The 27,386-nt window shown below is 33.3% G+C and overlaps 1 protein-coding gene across 1 annotated transcript in view; it reads right to left on the reverse strand.

Annotated features, from left to right (window-relative positions):
• Tinag (tubulointerstitial nephritis antigen) overlaps positions 1–27,386 on the reverse strand; it is an 80,265-nt gene that overhangs the window by 49,107 nt on the left and 3,772 nt on the right. Inside the window, exons 2-5 of the mRNA XM_076860077.2 lie at positions 18,638–18,701; positions 17,857–17,946; positions 12,575–12,689; positions 2,803–2,926 (exon numbers count right to left, since the gene is read on the reverse strand). Of these exons, the coding sequence (XP_076716192.2) occupies positions 2,803–2,926; positions 12,575–12,689; positions 17,857–17,946; positions 18,638–18,701 (393 nt within the window). The remainder of the gene's footprint in view (positions 1–2,802; positions 2,927–12,574; positions 12,690–17,856; positions 17,947–18,637; positions 18,702–27,386) is intronic.

A 27,386-nucleotide genomic window follows, 5' to 3' on the forward strand; every position in this document is an offset into this window, starting at 1 on the left:
ATCTGTATTTGGGGTAAAAATGGGAGTTCATAACTCACTTGAAGCTAATGTATGCTAATGTATGAAATATGATATGTCAAGAGCTTTGTAAGGTTTTGAACAACCAATAAAAAAAATAAAAAGAATTATGTGTGGGGGCTGGGATTGTGGCTCAGTGGTAGAGTGTTCACCTAGCACGGGCGTGACCCAGGTTCGATTCTCAGCACCATATAAAAATAAAAAAGGCATTGTGTTGTGTCCATCTACAAAATAAAGAAAGAAAGAAAGAAAGAAAGAAAGATTCTCTCTCTCTCTTTCTAAAAAAAAAAAAAAAAAAAAAAAAGAATTATATGTGCACTGGAAGCCCTCAAAATACTCATTTGTTTTTTTCTAAAATAATTCATTTTAAATAACGCATTTACAAATGTATCTCTGTATATGAATTTTATGTACCTACAGCATGTGTACCATTCCATAGTGCAATTGCTAATACAGTTTATATGCTTAATAAGTATTAAATCTATAACCTCCACTTCCTTCTCAATTTCTGTCTATTGAGGATGCTAGGATACATTTCATTAGGAGTAAATGGCACTATACTAATATCTCTGAAATCCTCAAGGGAATAATTCCTTGTATCATAAAATAAAATAGAAATCCTTTTATTCTTTGACATTCAGTACAAGGATTCAGAATCAAATATAAATTTTTTAAATGTTAGTGAAATTTAATTTGTTCAAAATACACTTTCATGGTGTCAACAGTATTCATGTCTCCTATTTTGGCTCTAGGTGAGTCACCTAACCTACTGGGCTCTCTTTATAAGATGGGAGGATTGAAAAGGAGGACCTCTAAAATTTCCTCAAGCCCCAACAGTCTAGATTTCCATTAAAAGATAAGTGTGTTAAATCATAATGTTATGCAATATGTTGCTCTATGTTGTATAGACATTTATGGATCTCACTGAAAGTTTCATCCAAATTCACCTGAAATGCTTGAAAAAGGTCAGAAAATTTAAGAATAACTCAGTTTAGTCTATTCTTTTCTGCTCTCTTTTGGAAAATTTTATTGAATGTTACCTCTGAAACACACTATTATTTTCCCTGTTTGTTTTATTCTGTCTCCAAATTTACTCTGTGGCACATATAACTCCCACCATTCCAACACCTTTATCTCTTCAGCTTCTGTCAAATGCTTGAATTTTATTTGGTTACATAACTTTTTCTATATATGTACATACTTTCTTCAATTCCACATTGTAGCTTTTAGTTTCTCTTTAAAATATTTTTCTTATTTCAATTTCTATCTCCAGATACAATTTTCTGTATATCTTTAGAACTTAGTTCATTTTTTTAATTTAACACACACATACAAATATAATAGATCCAATTTACCACACATACTACATGAAATACAAAACTGAATCCTCTGAAACCACAAAATAATTTCAAATAGTCTTTGTGGGAACTATTTGAATTAGGTGGGAGGACATCTAGACTTGGCCCTGTGCTAAGGCTATCTGTGAAGCTGTGACCTAGAGATATCAAAAGACAGCCTCCAAATCAGCCTAGCAAGTCTCTCTCAGTTTTCACTGCTAATAACTTTCCTTAAATGTCCAGAAATACTAATCTAGCTTAAATTTAAGGCAAAGTTGTTATATATCACCTTGGAGGTGTGAGTCATTAACCACATGAATATAAGTGGGCAAATGATGTAAATGATTAAATCTCTCCCAACCCATCTGAAACAGGTCTTAGAAAAGTCCCTAACTTGGTAAATACAAACAATAGAGCTCCAGAGAGCATTTACACAGGAGGTCTGGGCAGCAATGTTAAATTAACAGATGCAGGCATTCCAGAGGTGAGCCTGGCCAACACTCCAGTTTTGCTAAAGGCATCTCTGGAGTAACTCACCAATACCATGAAGCAATGACATATAGACAAAGATGTCAGCCTACTTCACAGCTGGCTGCTCCAAGAGCCTATGGATTTACTTCGTAATGTTTTCAGTGCTTTAAATTGTTTTTGAGCACTCTTTTGAAATTATCTATAAACCCTAGAACACAAGATCTTTGATAGTGTCTAGTTCTCATCATGTCATTTTTTTTTAAATGGCTGAAATACAATCTATACTTTTTTGAGGATAATTTTGGACATAAAAATCTTAGGGTGAGCCTGAGTAATTTCTTTAGTGGACTTGTGAACTTCTATTAAAGTAGCTGTAAAAGAAGCATTCTTTACATTTTTGGATCAACATTAATATAAAACTGTAAGTTAATTTTATTTAAACATCAGTTATATCACTTTAGAATCAGAATTTTTATATTTACTTATTTTTATTTCAGATTAGACAAAACATCTTTGATTATTTAATTCTAAGCTTTACTTCAGAATAGTCTAATAGCTATATATATGTATATGTGCATATTTATACATATATATATGGTGAACTTACTAAAAAATATGTAATAATTATGTGAGGGTGTGTATATTCATGTCAGGAGTACAGATAATTCTATGGGTGCAGAGGAACCTTAATACTCTTCTTATTATCTGGCTTTAACTCTCAAAAATTGAACAAATCCTGGCAACTTTACTTTGTTGAACTTTGAATTCATTTTGTATCTAAAATTAGATGTTAATGATCAATTTTTAGACGGAAACTTATATTCCTCAGATAGTTTTCTCTTGCCAGAGTATGGTTTTATTTTAATTGACCATATGTTAATATTTAAATATTTTAATTTAAAAACCTTTTTAATTACCCTCTTAGGCTCTAGAGTGGAAAGGGGGTTTATGAGGAAGTAATTAAAATGACTATTACTTGCGGTGGAAAATGCCCAGGATGCAGCACAATTTTTTTGATCCAATGGCCCATGAGTCCATCCAGGCCACTTATAAGAAGCAATAAAAAACTCTGGAAGATCTGTCTTGGCAGGTAAAGAAGCCTAGAGGAAAGAAAGTCAGATAAATCAGATTTTCTCAAATGTACCCCAACAGCCATTATAAGAAGATATCATGCCTTTTAATAAAGCTTATAATTGTCTTTCGATTTTCTTGTATATTCAAGTTTCTGAATAAAGCATAATTATATAGAATTTTTACTTCACTCTGTGTTTAAAAATGGCAATTCAGTGTGTGGAATTATAATACAAAATCACAAGAACAATACATAGAATGCTTTTTCTGAGTTACCATGCAGTGCAAAAATTTCAGCCAAAGTTTCTGTCATCTTGAATCAGAGTTTGTTCATCCATGTGAAAGACCACATGAGGTTATCTAAATTTGTCCTCATAAAGAATGTTTTCTTTTCTGCCTCTCCCATTTTGGAGAGTAAATGTGATTCTGAGGTGAAATTGGCTTTGAGATGATGCACTTATAGCAACTACCTATTAACACACTTGGAGCCCCAAGGAACACATCAATTCTACACCAGTTATTGGGAAACTAAACCAAAATGAACTGGTTGATGTTTATTAAATTTTTGGAGATTAAAAAGGACACTAAGTGTGTAATACCAAATGTGCAAAAAGTCCACGTTAAAAGCCTGAGTCAATCTTTATTGTTGTCTTTCCAAGACTGCACATTAAATGTTATGAAATTTTTTTCTGTTTATATCTCAAACAAAATCTGTAGCACCATACCATATTCTCTTCTAAACTGTACTAGAGAGTGATAACTTTCACTTCCAAAAAAATCAGAAATAAAACCAAATGAGGATTTGTTTATTAAATTTTCTTCTTAGGTTACATGTCCACACCCATACACACACACACACACACACACACACACACACACGTGCTTGCTCATAAATTTTTGAGAGTACTTTAAAATTTTTCAAAGTCTTTTAATATTCATTATTTTTAAAATATTATTAGCAGCCCTATGTGGCATAATTAGAGCAAATATTGTCGACTCTTTTTTGTGAATAAGGTAACTGATTTCTGAAAGCTAAGCCATGCTAAGAACTCTAAGCTAAATAAGATTTACTCCTGGAACTAGATCCAGGTTTTAGAGTTCTTAAAATCATTCTCCATTTCTATAATTTTTCTACTTTATCAGAAATACAGAGATATACTACCTTGTACCAGAAGTAAAATGTCTGTAAAAGATAAAATTTTACCTGTTTAAAAGTTTTCTGATTATAAATTGAACAAGTGAAGCTACTGATCTGATATCTTCCAAGGAATTATTTCTGACAAGTACATAATAGCTTCTAAGTCTAAAGCCAGGAAGATTTAGAATTTACATATCTCTTAAAAAGGTATCCATCCAAAATAATTTATAAATTTGAACATTAACAGGAGCACTCAGTTTTGATTTAGAGAACTATTACCACCTGATAAGAAAGTTATTAAATCTTGCATCCATTACTAAAAACACTGCTACTTAGATAATGGAATAAAGTGCCAAGAACATCAGCGGATCACAGTACAGTCCCTGTGTGATAACTTAAAGAGTAGTTTTATATAAAGACAAGTGATTTGTAATTCTAATGCCATTAGATGGATGATAACACAGAACCTCAAAGTTGGAGGAGAACAAATTTATTGCTCTGAGTAGAGTAGTTTCAGAGATAAAAACTCTGTCTCCAAGGTATCTTTCTAAATGGGGTAGAAATACACATACCTTCCCTTTTTTTTATTATCAACCAATAAATGTATATTTAGGCATTTATCATGAAGTTGCCTCAAGTTTCCAGAAAAATAAGTGGAGCATCAGTTGTTATTTTATTACTTTAGAATTCTAATTTAATAATACCTGGGATATATCCCTTCTGCTCTGCTGAAGCAATAAAGATATAACTATTACTTTATACACATTTCAGTGGCTTTAAGTTCTTCAGAATGTGACTTCCACATTCAAAGACTACCACTGTGCTTTGCACATGGGAGACAATCAATCTGATAATAATAATAGGATATATATATCAGGTAAATTTCATCTCTTAAAAATGTATTTTCCCTGAAGGCACTTTAAGTTAAATTATTATATCAGCATGCATTTGTTGCTTTTATGATTTATTCCTTAAAAATAAAAAGTATGACTGGGTAATCCTTCTTAATAAAATAAGTCATAGAGAAACAACACTCAAAATGACATTTTTATTGAAAACATATTTATGAATAACTAATCCAGATGAATTCATAAAGTTCATATATTGAATTTTTAAAGATTTTTACCAATCATTTAATATTGCTTTTTCTAAAACTAAGCCTCTGGGACTTAAGTGGATCAGGCACATATTATCTTGAGATTCTTTTCCTTTCATGATATCAGATAATCTAATATACTAAACACAGAGAACATTTTATATCCCATTATTCCATACATATTGTAATCCTCTAAAAATAAGATTGCTTTTATAACTCATAAAAGTTTACACAATTTGTATTTTTGTCAAATGATAATTTAATAAAGGAAAAGAATCAAAAGAACCATCTAAGAGTGAAAGAAATTCCAAATTTGGTGTTTCAAATAAAATATAAATTTAATTTTAAGTACAATTTCCACTCTTCCATGTGAGAATTTTTAATTCTTTATATTGTCACGTTGAAAAAAGTTCAATCATAATTTAATTATATTTTCAAATATGTATTAGCCAAATTTGTGGTTAAACTTAATAGTTACCTTGCTTTAATGTTTTTATTTAAAAATTAGAATTTAAAGATATTATGGACAAATATGAGAATTAAGCACAGTGACAAACAGTGGAGAAATTGTTTCCAATAACTCCCACATCTTATTAAAGTAAAATCTCTGAAGGAGTAATGAGAATGTAATCAGAGAGCAGCTTGAGACAAACTGATCAATTTTCTCAACCACCTCAGAAAAACTCTGTACATCCTTACTGTTGATCCTATACCTACACACAATCCATTATGTGGATTGTCCCCTCCAGCTCTAATTGAACTTTTGTCCCACTTTTATTGGATAATCAGAGACATCTGAGACTCAAATAAAGCAACAGAAAATATAATTCTGTTCTGATTACAGTCTGAAGTCAGTGGCTATGAATACCAAGAATTTTTTTTCTAAAGTATTTGATATTAAGAAAGAAAGGGCTAATATTCTGGTTGCTAGTGGCTAAATGAAACTCTTGTCTTCAATGATATTTGCCTTCATGCCTTAACATTTAAAGACTTATCCTTTGATATTTCTCTGGTTTCTAATTATAGAGTAATTTTTAATGATCTTGTAAATATCAATACTCATTGATTGTTCTATGGCAGGTCCTAGCACCTCTTCAAAAGTCAGCAAAATGACTGTTTCCCACACCCCTCTGCTATTATTACCATTTTCAGGCTTATGAAAAAGCGTTAAGAAGTTTCTTTAAGAGATGACTGGCTCTTGACTTTCAGTGGTTTTTTTTCTGGGTATTTTGATTTTTGTTACTGGCAGGAATTTGGGCAGTAGAGATGGACATGGAGCAATTTTGTTGAACCCTCATATGACCTTGGAAATAAAGTGCAATGGAGCAAAAAGAAGAAAGAAGTCTGGACATTCAGCCCCATTGAGTACAATTCCATTGCAGGACAACCCACTTTGTCAGTGAGACATCAATGTCTGCATTGTTTATGTCACTGTCACTTTCAGTTTCTGTGCCTCACAGCTGAGCCCAGTCATGACCAGTATAGCACACAGAATTATTAAAGCTGCTAGGGTAATGCCATCTTTCATCGACCCCATCACGTGATCAAATGTTAAGAAAGCATTCCAATTTCAGAGGTGTTAAAAAGTGAAGAACGCATATATCTGAAAATGGATGAACCACATTTCCTAAAATGAGTTTCTTAGAACACTAGCCCTGAGGGATTTTAAGAGGTAATTAAAAATGAAGAAGCTGATTAATCAAACAGTTCTAAGGAACAATTGTTTTTGAAAATTAAATAGATATTTGTCTTCTCTGCAATGTGTTTTTACAAAATGCCAATTTATGTGAGGCTCTAAAAAGTGAAAATAATGTTCATGATTTTTTCCAATATAAAATACTTTATTTCTTTTCACTTCCTATCATTTCTATTGTGAAGCGGATCAAAGCCTCAAGTGTTTTGTGTAATAGACTTTGGGAAGAAACAGTATATATGGAAAAGACAGACCCAGGCACGGGAAAGCCAGAGTAGGTAACTGTTAAATCAACACACGAGATCACCTCAGGAATCTACTTTTTATCAGCCCAAGGTATTTGTTCATACAGACGAAAAAATAAATTTTCACATTTCTTTTTGAAGATTTGTCCTGCAGTGATCAATTTAGTCCCACTGCGTTGGTCAAGTCATGTTCAATTATATCACAGTGCTACTCATCTGACTGTGACTAGTATAGAAAGAGAAAACTGAAAGCTGGAAAACCGATTTGAGACACAAGACATTCATTCTGCCACAAGAGCAGGTGAACAAGGAGTGAAGTGGCATGTGTCTTTTCTAAAGGTTACGAAGGGTTTGGGGTTCCACTCTGAGAAGGGGGGTAACAGAAAAGAGACTGGAGAGACATAAGTAAATGTTTTGATGATTTCTGAATTTTAAAATCCTTAATTCCATGTCAGTTAAAATAACTGTCATCCTCCTCTGTCCTTGGCTTTTCTCTCAACTACATGAGAAGATTATGAGGTGAGCTAAGTGAACATATATGTAAACAAGGACTCTATCAAATCTGCCCATGTCCTCCTCTGCACCCCCAATGGCACTGACTGTATTTTGGAACTCTGAGCCCATCTGCCTTATATGCATGTATGTGGGAGCCAAAGATCCATTTTATGGGAAAATATGGTTGTTTCGTCCAATGTTATGTAAAATACATAATTACAGAACTGTATTTTTTACTTTTGTAGTCAATGTTTTGGTTTCTATAGAGGCTTCTATTTACACAGGGTACATGTTCTTGGAGTTAAGTTGAAGATATTCATTTGGTCAGTTATTCATAATTAAAATTTGTTTTAAATAACCTAGGATTAGTCAAAACCTAAACTTGGAAAGATTTGACTTTTCCAAAGGTATTTCTCAAGTCTTAGTACTTGCCATCATTGAAATATTTCGTAGAGGTAAGGAAAAAATAAATAAATTTCTCCTATTTTAACTAATGACTAGAGAAATAAATCCAATTAATCAACTATGTGTTATCTAGGTAATGATAAATTATCCAAATGATTCAATGATTTAAAAAAAAATTCTCACCTAAAAATTGGTGATTTTTAAAGTTATAATGGTTATATATTATATAAATATTATATATTTATTTATTATAAAGTTATTTCATCTTAACTTCTAAGAAACCACAGAAAAATTATAACATGTTTCTTTATTAATTTATCAACTAAACTCATTCATTTTGAGTGACTGAGAAAACATGTTTTGCTAGTTAACTTAAAAAATTATAATATTTTTACCTACACCAGTCTTATGTCACATGACATAGTATAGGTCTATAGGTTTAAAATATTATAGCAGTCTTAATTTTTAATCATTCCACCTTAGATATAATACCTAATTATTCTTTCTGAGGAGTCAGCAATAATAAAAAAAACTATTATATTTTTTAAACTGAGTCACATATAAAAGTAACCTTTTAATTTCCACATTTCTGGGTGAAAATAGTCTTTTTCATTCAAAATATTTTCAATATTTATAATGAAATACAACACAGGGAGGCTTTTCAAAGCTATCTTCCAAATTCAAAAGTACTTGTTTTGCTAGTCTGGAAAACAATCATATGCAGAGTTGATTTGATTTGATCTGAGAGCATAACAGAAAAATTTTCAGGTTCATCAGAAATATGTAATCTCCATCAGAACCAATGAATCAATGCCTACACCTCTCTATATGAAATAAAATGCTACAAATGATGAAGGTTTGGATACTTAAATTCTGGAAGAATTGACCTGTTTCAGAATCCTGTTATTCTCCAGAAGTTAATAATACAAGGGAGAGAAACAATGCTTAATTCTAAATAATAACACTTCTTTAACACCTAACTGTATCCTAAGTACTTTGATAAGCACTGCTCACCCAGCATTTCATGAACTCATACAACCCTAAGAGCTAGGTAATACCACAGTCACCATTTTATGAAGGAAGAGAGAGACAACAAGTGGAGCAGCCAGAATGAGAACCAAGCATATTGGCTGCACTGAACACACTGCCTCTATGGAGCTTTGTTTTTGCAGTGCTGAGGCTCAAACCCAGCGCCTCACACATGCTAGAGAAGGACAAGTTTATTTTGGCTCATGTTTCAGAGGCTCAATCTATCCAATGACTTTATAGCTCCAGGTGGAAGATGAGACCAAATATCATGGAAAAAGTGTATGGTGGATGACAGCAGCTCAGGACATGGCAAACAAGAAGCAAAGAGAGAAAGCTCTGTTCACCAGGAACAGAATATAAACACCATAGAAATGTCCTCAGAGACCTACTTCCTCCAGCTGTACCCTACCAGTCTATTAACAGTTATCAGCCATTTAATCCACATCAGTAGATTAGTCCACTGATTAGGGTAAAACTCTCATAATCTAATCATCTCACCTCTGAACATTCTTGCATTGTCTCACAGATGAGCTTTTGGAGGATACCTCATATCTAAACCAAACAATTGTCATCCAGAAAGGCCTCTCCAAAGTCTCCAAGTTACCTGCTCATCTCACTATAAACACATTTCTGTTCCTCATTATAACTAATCATACTCTGAGGAAATGTGTTTTGATTGAACTAATTCATGTAGGTTAAAAAGAGTTTTCACATTTATACAATCAAGGACATTTTTGCACAACACCTATTAATAGTCCTCTAACTTAAGCACAGTAGACACATTATGGGCAAATAGTGACTTATGCTAAGGAACAAAACCATCAAACTAGCCAAACTAGGCAGGAAGAGAAGAGCTTTCTCGGGAATAGAAGATAATTCATTACTCACTTTTTCTACCCAGAGAAAAAAATATCTTGAGTCAATGAGCATCCTAGCAATGCAACCAGGAAAAGGGAGAGACCTAGGGGTTTGGGGACAGTGAAATTTCTCAGCAGGCTAGAAATCATACAATTACTGACAACTGCATACATTCACTATACATATAAATGAGTCCATTCTGTATTGTTGGTTTTATTTATTTATTTATTTTTTCTTTGCAATGCCAGGGATTAAATCCAGAGCCTTGCACATGCTAGACAAGAGCTCTTCCACTGAGCTACAGCTCCAACCTGATATTTCTTTTTGGAAAGGGTTGGGGTTGTAGCTCATTATTCAAGTGCCCACTTAGCAGGTACAAGGCCCTGGGTTTAATTCATAGCAACACAAAAATAAACAAACTAACTAACAAAATTGTAAAATGGCGGGAAGAGAGGGAAAATTTCAGTTTCCTGAAGCATTTTCCTTTTCCCTGTGGTTGGAGTCTGACATCATATATTAGGTGTTTTCTATGTAGTCCCCAGGATAAGAATTAAACCAATTTTGATTTCTCTGGCTTCCAGCTCAACTCAGATCCCATTGACCCCATATGTTTTTCTAGAAATCCTTGTCATATTTCTGGGAAATTCTTTTATTTGACCAGTTATTAGGACAACTCCAACACTCAGAAACAGTCCATGAGCCACCATGCCCTAGAAATAAGAAGCTGTTTTCTTGCCTCACATCATTAGCAGTTAATAGAACTCCCCATAGGCCAGGAGTTTCCTTATTGCTTTCCTGGAATTACTTGGCAACCATATGCATTAATTTATACCACTAACAATTTAAATTTTTTTCAAGCATTAATCATTAAGAATTTTCACTTATATATCAACACAGAACCTTTTATGCAAATAAATCCCTAGGAGCCAATAAATGATTTAGAATTAGATTTTTTTCCTGCTACGGTGAATGGCAACTTGAGAAAGAAATATACTTTATTTTCTCTAGACTATAAATCCTTCCAAGCTACAAAAATTAAAATTTAGAAGAGAAATGTTATGAATAATACTGAGGAAACTCCTTAATAAATGTTTGGTCCAACATGGTCCTCGAAAAAAAGAAAGTGGAAGAATAGACCTTATAATGGGTAAGTATTTTCTCTAACAACGCTGCTTCTTTTTTTCGCAGATGGGGACCAAAAAAAGAGAAAATAAAACTGTTATAATAAAAATGACTCTTTTCCAACTGATCTTTTAATTAGGTCACTAAAAAGTCATGAATCTGAACTATCACGCCAAAGATTTTGTCTTACTGATTGTAGCAAAGGTCCAAAAATATCTTTAAACTAATCATTTCAGAAAATTATCTCTGGTTAGGAGGTTAAAAGCCTTTTTTTTTTTTTTTTTTTTTTTTTCTGTATTGAACCTGAATTGGCCAAAGCTAACTGACTCTACTGGAATGCTAAGGACTATTTTGGGGAACAGATCCTTGTAGATGTCCTGGATCTGCAATTTAATTCTGTGATGGCTCTTAGCCTCTCTGACTATCATTGTGACTTAACCTCTCTACATCTTAATTTGCTTGTCTTTAAAATGTGGGTAATGATAGTACTGATGACATCAAGCGGCTGAGGAAATTAAATGAGATAAAGTATAAAAGAGCTTAACACAGCACTCAGTAAAAGTTAGTTATTATTCTCTTCTCTGAGATTAATTATAATTTAACAGATCTTGCTACTAGAATTTGAATTGGAACAATAATTCAGGTGATCAAAGCTCTGTAAATTCGAGTTCAGGTGAAATGTTTAATGAGTCACCAGTGGGTTTACAACTCATCCTGCTGCAAACAAAAACTCTGCTGTCTCCAGATGCTGAGAGCGCCTAGGCAGCCAGAGCCTGACTTCTTCATTGCAGACTAGAGAAGTTGCACTCAGTGGCCTGAAGTCCCACCCCGCCCTGGCGTCAGTGACAGCCTTGCATAAAATTAACATCTCAACTAGAAAGTGCATGTAATGGGTAACACCACACACTGGGGTGGAAAGCTGCAGCTCTCTGAGAAGTTTACCTAGAGAAATAGAAATTTCTTTATGCAACTTCTCCATTAGCAGATAATAATCCATCTTACAAAGGAAAACAAAAACCAATACAAAGTACAAAGTGTAAGTCTATTGGACACTCAGGCAATTTTACAAAGGAGTTTTCCAGGTCACTCTGCAAAAGTGAAGGTATTTTCTTAATGGAAATTTAGAAGATTTTGAAGATTTTGTTAATCATCATAACAAGCATGTTTAAAGTTGCCAGCATTTATTTCAATCTTATATGATACTGAGTAGTCCAACAGGCATCAAAACAGAGTTTAGATAGACTCACAGAATAACTCTGTAGTTAAAAATAAAATAAGGGTGAGGACTTGAGAAAGCACTGACAAGCTGAACAACCTGTCATAAAAAATACGCTTTTCTGTGAAACCGTAGGCAACACCCCTTCATTATTAAAGGACATTATGTGTAGTTGAACTTTCAAAGCTCACATGAGACTTTTGTAGGATAAAACAACCATTTTGGAAAACTATTTTCAAATCAATATAAAGAAATTGTATTTTTTGTAACTTCAAAGGCTTACAACTCAATATTTTAGTTACTTTGAATTGCTTTGGACATACATATGAAATACCCCTATGCAAACAAATGCACAAATGTGAATCAGGAAAAGCACTTACTGTCATCTCATTCATGCTCAGAAGCATGGGGCTGGGTGGCAAGGTGCCAAGGCGAAATTTGAAACCTTCTTCTAAAGTCATTCCCCAGAATTGGCTGTAGTTCTGCGCTGTCCATCTGCCTTACAAACGAAAATATATACACACATATACACAAATGCACTTGCTGATTAAGTAGGTATCTGTTTTCTTTATAATTTAGATTTGAAAAGAAATTTGCTAATAAAAAGAAGTGCCATGAAAAATTGAAAGCAAAATGGTTGCTTTTTTAAAAAAAATTACATCTGTGATAATTAATTAGATGTTGAAATGGTCTACCTTTTGTTAAATGAGTTAATTTGTGTAAAGTCCTTGATACTATTAATTACTATTAATAATATAAAATGAACTGATGTGAAGTTTGGTAACAAAATGTAGATTTCTTTCTAGATATATGTTGTGTTTTTAGAAAAAAATGTACTGTTTCCAAATTTAATATTGACATTTGAAAGCAAAATTTCTTTAAAAGATGACAGTAGATGAAAAATGAGAAATTTAAAAGTAATTTATTCATTGCTTATTTGAATCATTTACAACTCAGGGGCAAGATAGTTTTACTACTTAAGTCAAGTATAAATTTTATCCTGTTTTGTTTATAATCAAAATTACATACAATGTGATAGGTACAAATGATTATAAATGCCACTCAAGTTTTAATAATGTGCCTGACAAGTTAATGCTCTTCTTTCATAAGGCCCATTAAGTCATAAATTTTAAACCACCTTATAGCTATGATTTTAAAGTAAAATCTTCATCCACCTAAGGAATTTAAATAAGAAAACCCCTGAATATATTAGATACTGTGGAATTATTTGAGAGACTAACAGGATCCACCTTAAAAAAAAATTGTGAAATCAGTGAAGTATGTTTTCATTGTCCTATACTAACAGCTTGCAGCTATCAGGTCAGAGACATCTGTGGGTCACTTCATTAAGCACTCAATTGAGTGAGTAGGAATAAGCATTTTAAAAAATAAAATAAAAATAGAAGGCATCTGGAGAGGTAGCTCAATGGCAGAGCTCTCAGTGGTACAACATTGGCCTAACATACATAAGGCCCTGAATTCAATCCCTAGGGCCACAAAAATGAAATAAATATAGGAAAATAATAGGAAATATTAAATCTTATTAAAAATAGGGAGGAGCTGGGCACAGTGGTGCATGCCTGTAACACTGGGGATTGGGGAGGCTGAGGCAGGAGGATTTTGAGTTCAAAGCCAGCCTCAGCAAAAAGCAAGGCTTTTTATGATAAGCAATTCATTGAGACTCTGTCTCTAAACTAAGACAACAACAACAACAAAAATAGGGCTGAGTATATTGCTCAGTGGTTGGGTGGCCCTGAGTTCAATCCCCAGTGACCCTCACAAAAAGGGAGGAACGCTACTTTTACGAACCTATTTTTAAGAACTGTTTTATGTACCTGTATGTATATGTATACTAGATCACAAAATAAAATGTGTGTTTTACTGTGATATAGTTTTAAAAAACTGTGAAAGGCCCTATTAACCTGCATTGTTCTCCTTGAACTGGACTTATCACTTTTCCTTAATCCAATTTAGCTTTTATAGAACCTTCTTAACTTATCTGTCATCTTATCTGGTAAATACCAGAAACACAAAAATGAAAAATTTTCTCTACCCTCGAGGTGCTCGTACCCTGACAAAGACTAGAAAGAAAGAAATGATTTCAAATGGCAACTTCATTAGCAGTAGGTCAAAATGTGATCAGAACAGAGGATTCAAACATAACTCTGCCTGAAGGAGTTGGCACATTTTCATAGAAAGTGAATTTAATGCTTAGCCTGGAAGGATGAGAATGAGTTTGGAGGCCAAATGTGAAGAAAAGCGAACATTTATTCTAAACAGAGGTAACTCTTGAGCAAAGCATGAAGATTTGGAATTAGTTTGCACACATAGGGAGTGGCAGATAAGTTAAATGATGAGAGGGGATGGGGGGGCTAGAAAGGGTGTAAAAGGTGTGGTGGTGAAAAACCTTTACATCTAGATAGTCATTCATGCTAAGAATAATTGTTTTTCAGAAGGAATGAAATGAAGGATTTTTAAGAACATAAGTGGCAGAATCAAGGCTTTATTTTGGAAGGATAGCTATGAAAATATAAAGAATAGACTCGAATTTAGTCAAACTGAACACAGAAAGACAATCAGGTCATTTCAAACTATATGTGATAAGGAAATGCACTAAAATATAACCTAGAGAAACACTGCATGTGGGAATTAGTAGCATGTGGTGACATTGTTAAAAAAAAAAAAGTTGGGGGAATTGAGCTAACCTCAAATATTTTGGTTGACCAGATGGAGGCAGATGACAGTCACCAAGGATAGGTCAAGGTTGATCCCTTCAGTTTGGCATATGTTGATTTTGGAAACAAATGCAAAATCTAGGCCAAATTATTGTCTATACTAGATTTTGAAGTCATTAAAAAAAATCAAGTTTAAACACTTGACAGATTCAAAATGGCCACAAATTATTTGTAGCTCTTTCCATCAAGAGAGAATCTATTTGCCTAGTCTTTAGATGTGGATTGGCCTACTCACTTGCTTTGCCCAAAGAAAGCAATAGAACTGATGTTGTGTAGCTGTCAAGCTTAAGTTTCAAGACAGAACTTCCACAGATTCCATCCACACCCTGTTGGAACACTGCCCTCATGTGAAGAAGCCAAAGCAAGCCAGCTGGAGACAGATGGCAACTAGCACCAGCAGGCAAAAACAGAAGTAAGGCCATCTTTGAGAGTTCAGCCTCAATTCCCAAAGAAGTCAATAGATATATGAGCAAGCCCAGAAGAGACCAGCAAGAGCCTCAGTTGAGTCCATTCCAAATTACTGACATGAACAAATGAAAAGCTTGTGGCTTTAAAGTGCTAAATTCCAGAAGGGTTTCGTGCACCAAGCAAATAACAAAAACAGTTGTGGGTCTCCCTTTATTCTACTAATTTGCAGATTATGATTTGTGCCATTGATTTGGTCCTACATTCTGCCCTATTATTAGAAATCCTTTTAGAAAAGCTTGACATGTTGGCGTCTCAGCTAAATTAACTGCTCCAAGACAGAAATTATTGCATCCTCATCAATGCCACAAATGAACACATTTTATTAATGTTAATTGATTGTCTTGAAAAATAATTCAGGGACTAAATAAGCACTGATAGACATTATGTGGAATCAATAAAAGCTGGAATCTAAAATACTGCCAAGATTCGGGAAAGAAATATTTTAAAGCAAAGGTTTATATTTGTTTATGAGTTATTGTAAAAAGCACTAATAAATATTGAATAATATATTATAATACTATTTTTCACACAAAAGCAATTTGAGCTTCCTGAACAGAGAACAACAAACAGCAGAAAATTAGAACTTTCTTTTAAATATAAGAAATTTCCCACTTTTGTTTCCCAGTGAATGATTTTACTTTTATTACTTTTCTTCATATCTTGTTTAACTTTTTCTTTTTGGTCTGTGCATGTTTCCTTTTCCTCAAATATCCTTCCCTTATTACTCTTTTTAAGTCATGTACTCTTTAATGTTTGCTAAGAAAATGCAAATTCCATACCTTAAAAAAAAATTCCTAAATATCAGGGCTCTGTGGCACATACCTGTAATCCCAGAGGTTCAGGAGCCTGAGGCAGGAAGATGAGGAGTTCGAAGCTAGTCTCAGCAAAACTGAGGCACTAAGGAAATCATTGAGACCCTGTCTCTCACTAAAATACAACATAGGGCTTGGGATGTGGCTCAGTGTTTAAGTACCCCTGAGTTCAATCTCTGGTACCAAAAACAAAACAAAAACAAAAACAAAAACAAAAACAAAAACAAAAACAAAAACAAAAACAAAAACAAAAACAAAACAAAAACAAAAACAAAAACAAAACAAAACACCCTAAAACATGCTCAAAATAAACAAATAGTGGGGAAAAAAGTTCCTTCTCCCAAGGAAGGCAACATTCCCAATAAATTCTCAACTTCTGAGCTCCTAATTATACTTCTATTCTACTTTGGATTCTTGTGTACTCTATAACAATGGGCTTATCTACCACAGTTTCTTGGAAGCATGTGCTAGTTAGGTCCAGCATTTAAATCCTCTTAGGAACCTTTTCAATTCATTTGTCAAGACCATGTTCCTTGAAAATTTATATGTCACCTAGCCACAGAAAATCGTAATTGGTTTTTCCTAGAAATACTTAACAGTAATCAAGTTATCACCTAAAATATTAACCACAAACACAGAGAAGAATTGAGAATGATTTTTTAAATGTTAATATCAACAAAAGTGACTTTCTATATTTTGTCTTCCACGAAAATACTTTGGGCACATTGAACTTCAGTGTCCCCATTGTGCTGGGAAACAAAGTGTTTTACGTGTAGAAGAGAATGAGATTTCTATTTTTAAAAACAACATCTCAGAATGACTTCACTTTTATAGCAGCTGGACAATGGATCTTTTTATATGAAGCCTTGTACAGAGTGTGGAAGATGTTATCAAGGGATACATAGAGATATATAGAGATTTGATCAATGGTAGTGGAGAAATTTTGAGACAGGTATTGGCCAGCCTATCCCTCTCTCAGTTCTGTATTGTGCTGGTGCCTACATCTTCATTCTCTCTATGTAAGTGGTGAAGCCACCTAATTTTTAATCTATGGGAGAGCATCAAACAATTTTTCCAACGTTTAAGTGTAAGTCATTCCTATCTTTATATTACTAGCAAAATGGTTCAGTCTGTCTTTTGAATGAGCTATAAGTGAATTGGCTAAATATCAGTCACTTTAGAGAGACTGTCTAAATTAACTTGTTATTTGAGGTATCATCCAGATAGAATACTGTCCTATGAAGGTTGTATCCTGTCTAGAATAGCTGAGCATAGGATTAGCTTGGTGATACAGCAGCAGAAAGAAAATGATGAGTGTGATAAATCAATATTGCCAATATCCTAATTTTGCCTATATACTTATTCAGTGTAATACTTCCTCTACTCCCCACACCCATACCATGACACTTCTCTTTCCTAAATGATTCAATACTAGATTGTACCATTCTTTTTTATTTGTTAATTTTAATTTAATTATTTATTATTCACCTTGTGCATTCTAAGTGTACACACGTTTTATCTCCATTCCCAATTTCCCCACTCTTTCTTTTGAATAATGACCATTTTTAGGAGTAAGTAAAAAAATTGTTTGAGATCTGAGGAGTAATTATGAGGGCCAAGAAACTGGTAATGCAAGATTCAGCTCACCCATAGTCTCCTTTATTGACATGTTCAATTAACTCTGGACGAACAAGACACGTGTGCTGGGAACATCTCCACTGCTGTCCTGAGCATGTGCTATAAAGATACAAGAATTACAAAAGTGGCCTGGCCTTTATAGAGTACATTTCAGAATTAACATCAAGAGTTGTACATTGTCAAGATATAAAACATAATTTCATGATTAATGTTAACCATATGGCTGTTTGATTATTGGCTAAATACATCATAAAATAGGTATTAGCAACCAGATGGGCTCTTAACCTCTGCTTCAGCAAATAATAAGTGATATGGCAACATAGATACTAAAGTTTTAAAACAGGATCGTTTGGCAAGTAGATTTGATTTCCTTGTATGGAGAAATTTACTCTATAGTCTAAGCCTTTTAAAGTAGCATGTTTTTCTATGTAGTCATGCTAAAAACACAGCTTGTCTGTAGTATATTAAAATCTGAAGTATATTAAAATTTTTGTTGTTAAGATGCATACCTAATGCAAAACTGCTGTATGATCAAGGCTCATTATCAAAAACAAAACATCAAGTTCAGGTATTAAAAGATACATGCATGATTATATTTTCAACATTCAATAAATAGGCCTATAAAATTTACAAGTGTATGATGTCTTATGGAATATGACTTTGTGTATACATACTTAATTTTCTCTATTTGTATTTAAATGTACGTTGTGTTTCAAAACATCTTCCTTTTATTTGAAGAAAAAAATACATAGACAGTACAATTCTGTTCTGTGTCACTTAAATTCATTACCAGGAGTTGCAATTTTCCTTAATTACTGATCCTTCTTCATAATGTTGACCATCTCTGAAGCAACCTGTCAATGTAACATGTAAACAAATTAAAATTCTAATCTGGATAAAGTGCATTAGCATTAAAATTAATGTAAGACTGTGGTTAGTTTTTCAAACATGAGAAAGCATTTAGTGCCAATCTGATCCATATCTTGTTCATGTCGAGGTTGATAAATCAAAATCTTCTGGCCTTGTTTATCTTTAAACTGCATATTATGTTCAACAGAGAGGATTTATAAAGCATGAAAACTCAATTAACAAGGAATTAATCACTAACTATGCTGCAAAAATAATGAGTTTAAATAGGTAAGCAATATAAATATTTGAGTGTAACTATTTGAATCAGTTTATAGTACTTATTTTAAAATTTATTCAAGTCTCATAATTGAGTATAATTAATTAAATATGACTAGAGCAAGTAATTAGTAGTGTGGCCCAAAATACAAAAAAAAATCATTGAATTTACCTTACAAAGATAAATTCTATTTTTTTCTTCTTCAGGATTTGGATCAGGAGAGAAATTTATGAAATCAGTAAGACTGTAGCCACTTGTCTTCAAAGTCCAAATATTTCTTAAATATTAACTGAAATTAATTGATAACTGTTTTATAGAATTGAATATTCAAGAGACCTATGGTGAATCATCATCATATGAAAACTGAGTAAATTGCTATGAAACGAGTACCCCAGTTACAAGTTAAATAATTTTTGAAAATATTATTAGATGAATTAGAAAAAGAAACTTTACAAAACAGTTGTTTTTAACAAAAACATGTAATCTATGTACCATATAAATAATCCCTGACTTATTTATAACATCATAGTGAAAAGTATGTACATCAAAAATTCTCCAAGGGAACTATGCCAGGAGTCACATTATGCCACGAGTCACAACACTAGTCCAATTTTGTATTTTTTTTTTTTTGTTAGAGACAAGGTTTCACACACTAGTGCCTTGATTTTTAAAAAATATTTTTAAAATTTAAAAAAAAAATTAGTTGTAGTTGAACACAATATCTTTATTTTATTTATTTTTTTATGTGGTGCTGAGGATTGAACCCAATGCCTCATGAATGTGAAGCAAGGGCTCAGCCACTGAGCTACCCAGGTCAGTGCCTTGATTTTTCTGAGGCTGGTTTTCAACTCCCAATCCTCTCACCTCAGCATCCTGAACCTACATCTCCTGGCTCCTTTGACTTTTTTTTTTTTTTTCAAAAAATTTTTTCATGGGAAACTTTTTACAACTTCTCCCTGCTTAGCTCATATTACATTTCACCTTTTAATATTCTGCTCAGTGAATCTAAGCCTTTCATATTTGCATCTGTTGGCCCTTTCCCATTGAGTTTGATATTCCATAATCATCGAGAAAGAGAGAGACCACATTTCTTAATGCAGCAAACTCAGGTGATGGGGAAGAATTAGCTTTCATTCAAGTTTAAAATTTTAATTGATACACAGTAGCAATAAATTAGATATTTTTAATAACTGGCACCATGTATATGGAGACTCTAGAAGTTTTTACTACCTAGGAGCAATAAAGAATTTTAGAACAATCGAAGTTTGGGTGTAAATCTAAGGGATGAACTTCCCTAACAATTTGTAAAGGAGAATGGGGCCAAAACCAGAAGATTTTTAATCATAACCTCATGAATCTTGAGTATTAGGCATACTGGTTGCATAGATAAAGGGAACCAAAATTACAAAAGTCATAAGGGAAGAAGACTATCCCTTCTCTGACTTGTACTCTAGCTAATAATGTGGAAGTCAAAAGAAGTCCACCATGAGGTCTGCCCCACATCATTAGCACTAAACCTAGTGTAAACCAAAGCATTTCTTGTTCATCCCTCCTTAATGTCAAGCCAAAAGTACCATGAGAAACTACATTCACTTTCCTCTCACAGAGTATTGGTTTTTCTAACAAAATCCATAACCAGCTACCTCTGACCTTGGTCAAACTGCTGATCCAGGCTTCTCTTCAATACAGACATGGTCCTCTCCATCCTTTGCTATACTCCTTTCCAGTGTGTTTCTCATTTCCCCCACAGACTGAGAAGAAAGTTTTAAAGTTTGTATCATGTTACCTCCCGCTTAAAATCCTCAAGTTGTTTCTCATCAAATTTAGAATAAAGTCAAATTTTACCACAACCTATAGAGTTTTACCCAAAATATCTCTGCCCTAAATCTTTGCCCTATTCACTCCCATTGTGCTGGCTGAGATGGGGTTTCCTAGAAGAATGAAGGGTTAGCATGACAACAGTAAGGAGAGAAAGAAATTGATGAATATAATTTGGAGCAAAAGCAAATGGAACTCACACATGGATTGATCTTGGGGAATGAGGAAAAAGACGAATTAAGATGCTTCATTAGGATTATGGCTTGAGCAATAGAAAGACCGTGAAGTTATTACTGAAACAAATGAAGTCTTGTGGGAGGAAATCCAGAGTTCTACTTTGGATATTTTAGACTTAGATTAAATCTAAGTTAGATATCTTCATGGAAGTGTCAAGTTGACAGTAGTTGTTAGAAGTACAGAGGTAAGACAAAACTGAGCATGAACTTGATGGATACTAAAATCTGGGATTGAGTCAGTGTCTGTTGGAGGAAGTATATACAGGAAAGAAAAGATTCTCTAGGACTAAGCTCAAAAGACTCAGACACTCAGAAGAAGAAACCAGGAAAGACTGTGCACAAGTATCAAATTCATGAGAAGATGGTGTCATGGAAACCAGGAGGTGGAAGTATTCCACACAAGCAATATGGTCATCTCTGTTCAGTACTGTTGAGACATCAAGAACAAGAAAACAGACATCTGAGTATTGCATTTAATTATATGTAGTTTGTCAATAACCTCACCAAGAGAGGTTTCAGTAGAGTAACTGAGAGTGGCATGCTGTAGGAATAAGTTTATAAGAGGCTACGAAGGAAGGAAGCAAACTTTCAGATATTCCCATTAAAGGGCTGAAGGAAATGGGAAATGGGATAGCCAGCAGAAAAGGGAAAAAAGTTTATATAGAAAGGAAAGAGGGTGTGTGTGTGTGTGTGTGTGTGTGTGTGTGAGAGAGAGAGAGAGAGAGAGAGAGACAGACAGACAGACAGACAGAGACACAGGAAGAATTATAAGTGATGAACTTGAGAAGACAAGAGGAGATGGGATTCAGAGCCCAAGAGGGGAGATCAGTTCACTATAAGCAGCAACCCGGAAGAATGGAGATAGGCTGAAAACTACAATGGTGGGTAGAGAGAATGCCATTCTGATAGATTTATTTTTTTCAGTAAAATATATATGAAGCATCTTCAGAGTGAGTTAGTCAAATTGATTGCACACATAGCATCTTGACTGAAAAGTGGAACAAAATATCAAACTAATGACTATTGAAATTGAGGGAGTTTTGCAACTTTAAAAGCCTTTAAGACAAAATTAGGTAAATCAATATTTGGAGAGTGAAATAGTTGGTCGTTGGTCTTGTAGGTTTGAGGAAAGATGATAACATGGTGGTACAATGTATTTTGAAATACTTCATCAGAGTGTATTATAATTATCTTTGCTGGTCTAAACTGCACTGTAGGGAAGCAGTCACTTGCCCTAATCAGAAGTGCACACCCCACGGGCGGTCAGTGGCATTCATTCTGAAAGCCCAGCCTTCAGGGTAGCTGCTGCAAAAGCTTCCATTATCCTTATTTTCATCAGCACTAGAGTTAGTTAATGAATGTCAGAAACTGGCTCTCATTGGCAAACATCAGTGGGCTTGTTAATTAGCATAAGAGTTGTTAAGTAATCGGCTCCTATTGGTTAAATGGATAATATTCATTTATGTGGATTAGTTAGATAATTATATCATAGTCCATCTTTGTGCACACGATTTATATATATCTCTTAAGGTCAAAGTCTTGAACCTTTAGTCCTGGTGCCTATGAATTGATCTTTGTGCAGTGTCCTGTGTCAGACACTAAGAAGAAGAATTTCTCCTTCCCTGATACCCACCATGAGGTAACAGTCCTATCTCTGTCATAATATTACAGGTATCTCCAAGAAATTTTTTTCATGCAATATAGATGTGGGAACACCTAAAAGGAGAAAAAGTGGAGTTTTCATGGAGCTTACAGAGGATCTATGAATTAGATATTTCTCTTTACCAAAGTGTATTTTGGCAATGGTCAATATGTGTAGCAGAATTTGAACTGTGATTTATCTTCATTATAATATGCTTAAGGATGTTGCAAAGGAGTGAATCAAATGTGTTACCGGCTTACATACTTTTTATCACCTACACAAACACAGAACTGCACATTATCAAATTAGCTTAGGTCTGTTGGTGACAGATGGTACACGAGCTATTTTCTTAAGATCTGCTACTCCAAAAGGTTATGCCTAGAATGTCTCCTCTGTCTCTGTTTTAAATTCTATCACAGGTTTTCTGTACCTGGCATTTGAATATTCAATTGCTGGAAACTACCATCAGATATGGGTGACAAACACAGAAGTAAGATATTTATTGATATGTTTGTTCTACTTTCTGTTATGGAGAATTGATATATTTATTTTTTAATCCTTAAGAAAATGTATAGTTTTAACTTGTTGACTTAAAGAGTTCTTAGGACAGGCATAAGAAAAATAATTAGAAATCAGTACCTAAGAAAATCACTGCAAATAATCTCTAATAGATTATAAATGATCAACATAGCATCTCAGAGAACAGTTCTTCATAAATTGCAGAAAAAACTGTATAAATAATATACCTCTGTCTTTTATTTTAATTTTGCACTTTTCTTTCAGTTTTGTGTAGTATTCTTTTTCTTTCCAACTAATTACTTCTCAAAGCATGATAAAACAAAAGGAAAAAATGCCTTAGTGAGAGTCAATTATAGTCTCATGTGAACTTTTTACCACTAAATAAAATGATTAATTGCTTACCTCTGTAATAAATGGAGCAAGAACTTTACCTGGTACATAAGTTCTACCTAAAATGTGAACCTAAATTGCAATCTTCACAAAATTCTAGCTCTTAAGCAAAATTGGATGTTGAAGAAGTGCCAACTGCTCTTCTGAATGGACCATATGCCTTAAATAAGAAAAGCTTAAATATATTTTAGTACATCAAAAGCACTACAGCTTGTACAATGATGCCAAGACTCCAGATTAAAGCCAGGTATGGTAGCTACTCAGGAGGCTGAGGTAGGAGGATCACTTGAGTGAAAGAGCTCCAGTCTGGCCTGAGACACATAGTGAGAATACCAGCTCAAAGGGGCAAAAAAAAAAAAAAAAAAAAAAAAAAAAAAGATAATAAAAATTGAAATAATCATTTAAGTTAAAATGCAATAATCTAGATAGTCATTATTTTTAAAGGATTATACATTCTTAATTTGGCACACAGCCTGCTGTAGTTGTTCTCATTATCATTCTTCACTATTTTTACTCCTGTAGCAGAACCCCATTGTAGGGAGGCACATCGCCACACAGCAAAATAAAACGAGCTTTGGTATCCAGCCTCTCTTGATGGTTGGCATGGCCATGTCACTACATTCTGGCAAAAGAGATAGGAATGGAAGTGTTCTTCCATGCTCTAGAATACTCCTTGTAATGTGGGGACCACACCCTCCTTCTTAATTTCATCTACTGGGACTTAACTGTGATGTATGGAGTACGAGGAACCACACAATATGGGGGCCATGTTGTAGTGCTGTGTGGGAAAAGAAAGCTCAATGGAGCCTGGTGCTTCAGTGACATGAAAAGTCCAGACTAAAACAACCTCATGTGTTAAAATATATATGTTAATTAATGTTGTCAGCAATCTGATATAATCTTCTCTAGTACATGGCATTTATTAAGTACTAACTATTTTAATATACTCTACTTCCCAAGGGAGATTGTTGGATTATATTATCATCCACAATGAACACAAATGGGACATTTGACTGTTAATAAATTTGAATGATATCTAATTCTTTCACATACCTAAATTTTCTTATCCACATAAAGAATATGTTTCTCAAAATCCCAGGCTTTATAATACTCTTTTCTTATCACCCTCAATGCTTAATTCAATGATAGATGCATAACTAATTTAAATATAAATTATTCTTGTAAAGATGCCAAACTCCAAATGATGGTAAGTATTGACCACTGAAACAATGAGTAAACAATACTTTACAAATATATTTTAACACTACTTCTTGTATGAAAAAAAATCATACTTTTAAAAATATTCTTTAAAATTACATAGAAATAAATTATTTATTTATTATTTATAAATCATCTATATATTAACTTAGCAAACACTGAACTTCAGAAAATAAAAATACTCTAGATATCAATTTAATCCAAATCAATCAATGTTTACTAAAATTCTCCCATCCCATGGCACTGTAATTAGTGCACAATAATTAAATCATCATACTTCCCTTCTAATCAGCTTTCTATATAGTTGATATAAAATAACCAATCCTTTTCAACAAAGTAGAATAAAATAATGAATGAAGGCACGAGAAGGGTGCTTGAAACAGTTGTTGGATCCATAATAAGTGCTCAAAAAATTTTAAGTTAGGAAGATGAATAGTAGGTTCAATAAGGTGATAAAAAAAAAATGCTACTTAGGTGTGGTAAAGAGACATCTGTTAATTGTCTACTATTTGCAAGTTGATCTAAGAGGTGAATTTACCTTGATCAAGGAACCTGATTCTGTCACTAATAGAAATCATTCTTACATAAGAATATGATCCCCAAGTAATAACATGATGATAAGACATGGAAATACATATATACGGAACACAATGCCATGTAATATCACATTATTAGCATACAACAGTATTATTTAAGTTCACCAATTATTTCAATGATTATACGAATGTGATAAAATATATAAATTCAACAAACACACATGAGCATTACTCAAAGTTATCACTCTCTTAAAACCTAAAATACATACAATAGTAGTGACCTAGGCTTTTCATGTACATTTGTGTAAGCCGGGTAGTGAATAACAGTGAAGACGCTACTGACAGAAATCACAGATATACGAATGTTTTCCTTGATATAAAGAAGCTGATTCATAGTGGGATATGAAGAGGAAACAGGAGAGGAATAGACAAACTCTAGCTAGGGCAAAGGGGTTGGAGGGCAAGGGAGGGGAATGGGGTAATTAATGATGGTGGAATGTAAGGATCATTATTATGCAAAGTATGAAGACACAAATTGTTGTGAATATACTTTGTATACAACCAAAGATATGAAAAATTGTGCTCTATATGTGTAATAAGAATTGTAATGCATTTCGCTGTCATATATAAATAAAAAAGAAAGAAATCATAGATGTATTGATATTGGCAGAAAATGAGAGAAGTGGGCCAGGAAAGGAATAGCAAATGGTGGGTAAATAGCCAAATGGAAAGTATATGTGTTACCAAAAGTGACATCAACAACTCATCTCCAACTGATGGCTGTCATGCATGACAATGGGTCCATAATTGTCACATCTAGCAACATTTCAAAAGGGACTAGAAATTTGGATTTTAAAATGAAAACTCCTGAATTTTAAATGCTTCTAACACATATTATGCTATTTTCTGTTGTTCTATTTTCCATGTATCTGTGAATCAATAATGAGATTTTATCTCTTTCCTTCAGATTATATTATATCATTTTTTTCTTTAAGTATTAACAAGGACCTTCTTGTTAAACAGTAGCAAAGATAGTTAACACCCACATTTTGTTCTTAATTTTAAAGGAAACACATAAGCAAACTTGTCATTATGCATACTGTTTATTTTAGGATTTTGAAATGTATTAATATTTCTAATAAGAGAATTGAGAAAGGTTTCTGGATAGTATATGACCTTTCATGAATAAGTAGCATTTATCTACAATAGCAATAACCAATATATAATATATATTTGTTAAATTATATAATTCAAAACAAATCTTAAAATGATCCAAACTAATGGAACAGTTAAGGCCACTAAGGAGAAAAAAGTTTAATTCCATTTAAAGACATTTTAATGATAAGAATAAGGGAAGAGATATTCTACACTCTTGGATGAGATGTATTTTTAAGACTAAGATTATAGAGTTCAGTTGTCTTCAAATAAAGTTTTAAATTCTTGTGCTTACAAGAAGTTTCAGAGAATAGAGGGGGGTGAAGAATGAGAAAAAGTTGATCAATGGGCACTAAGTTTCACTTAGATAGGAGCAAGAATTTCAGTGTTGCAACACAGAATGTCCATAGAGAATGTGGATTGCAAGAAGGTGGAAGAAAGCATGTTGAAAGCTTTTGCCAAAAAGAAATGATAAATATTTGAGGAGATAAATATGTTTAACTTGATTTAAGCATTCTACAATATATGCATGCATGAAAACATCATGTCACCCCATTAATACATTTTTATGCTTTTATGCAGAAATTAAGATAAATTTAAGTAAAATTATAAATTTATGAAATATTGCTCAAGTTAGCTTAAGTTTTGAGGAACTAGATAAACTCTTTAAAAAAACACACAACTATTTATGGAGCCAAGCTCTGTATGACTGCCTATAATTCCAGCTACTTGGGAGTCTGACACAGGTGGATCACAAATTTGAAGCTATAATTGAGACTCTGTCCTAATTAGAATATGATATACTCCATATTTGCACAAATATGTCAAAATAGAATCTACTGTAATGTATAACTGAAAAGAACAAATATAAATAAATAAATAAATAAATATGTCTGAGG

The sequence above is a fragment of the Callospermophilus lateralis genome, chromosome 6 (assembly GCF_048772815.1).
Source record: "Callospermophilus lateralis isolate mCalLat2 chromosome 6, mCalLat2.hap1, whole genome shotgun sequence".
In the NCBI taxonomy this organism is placed as follows: domain Eukaryota; kingdom Metazoa; phylum Chordata; class Mammalia; order Rodentia; family Sciuridae; genus Callospermophilus; species Callospermophilus lateralis.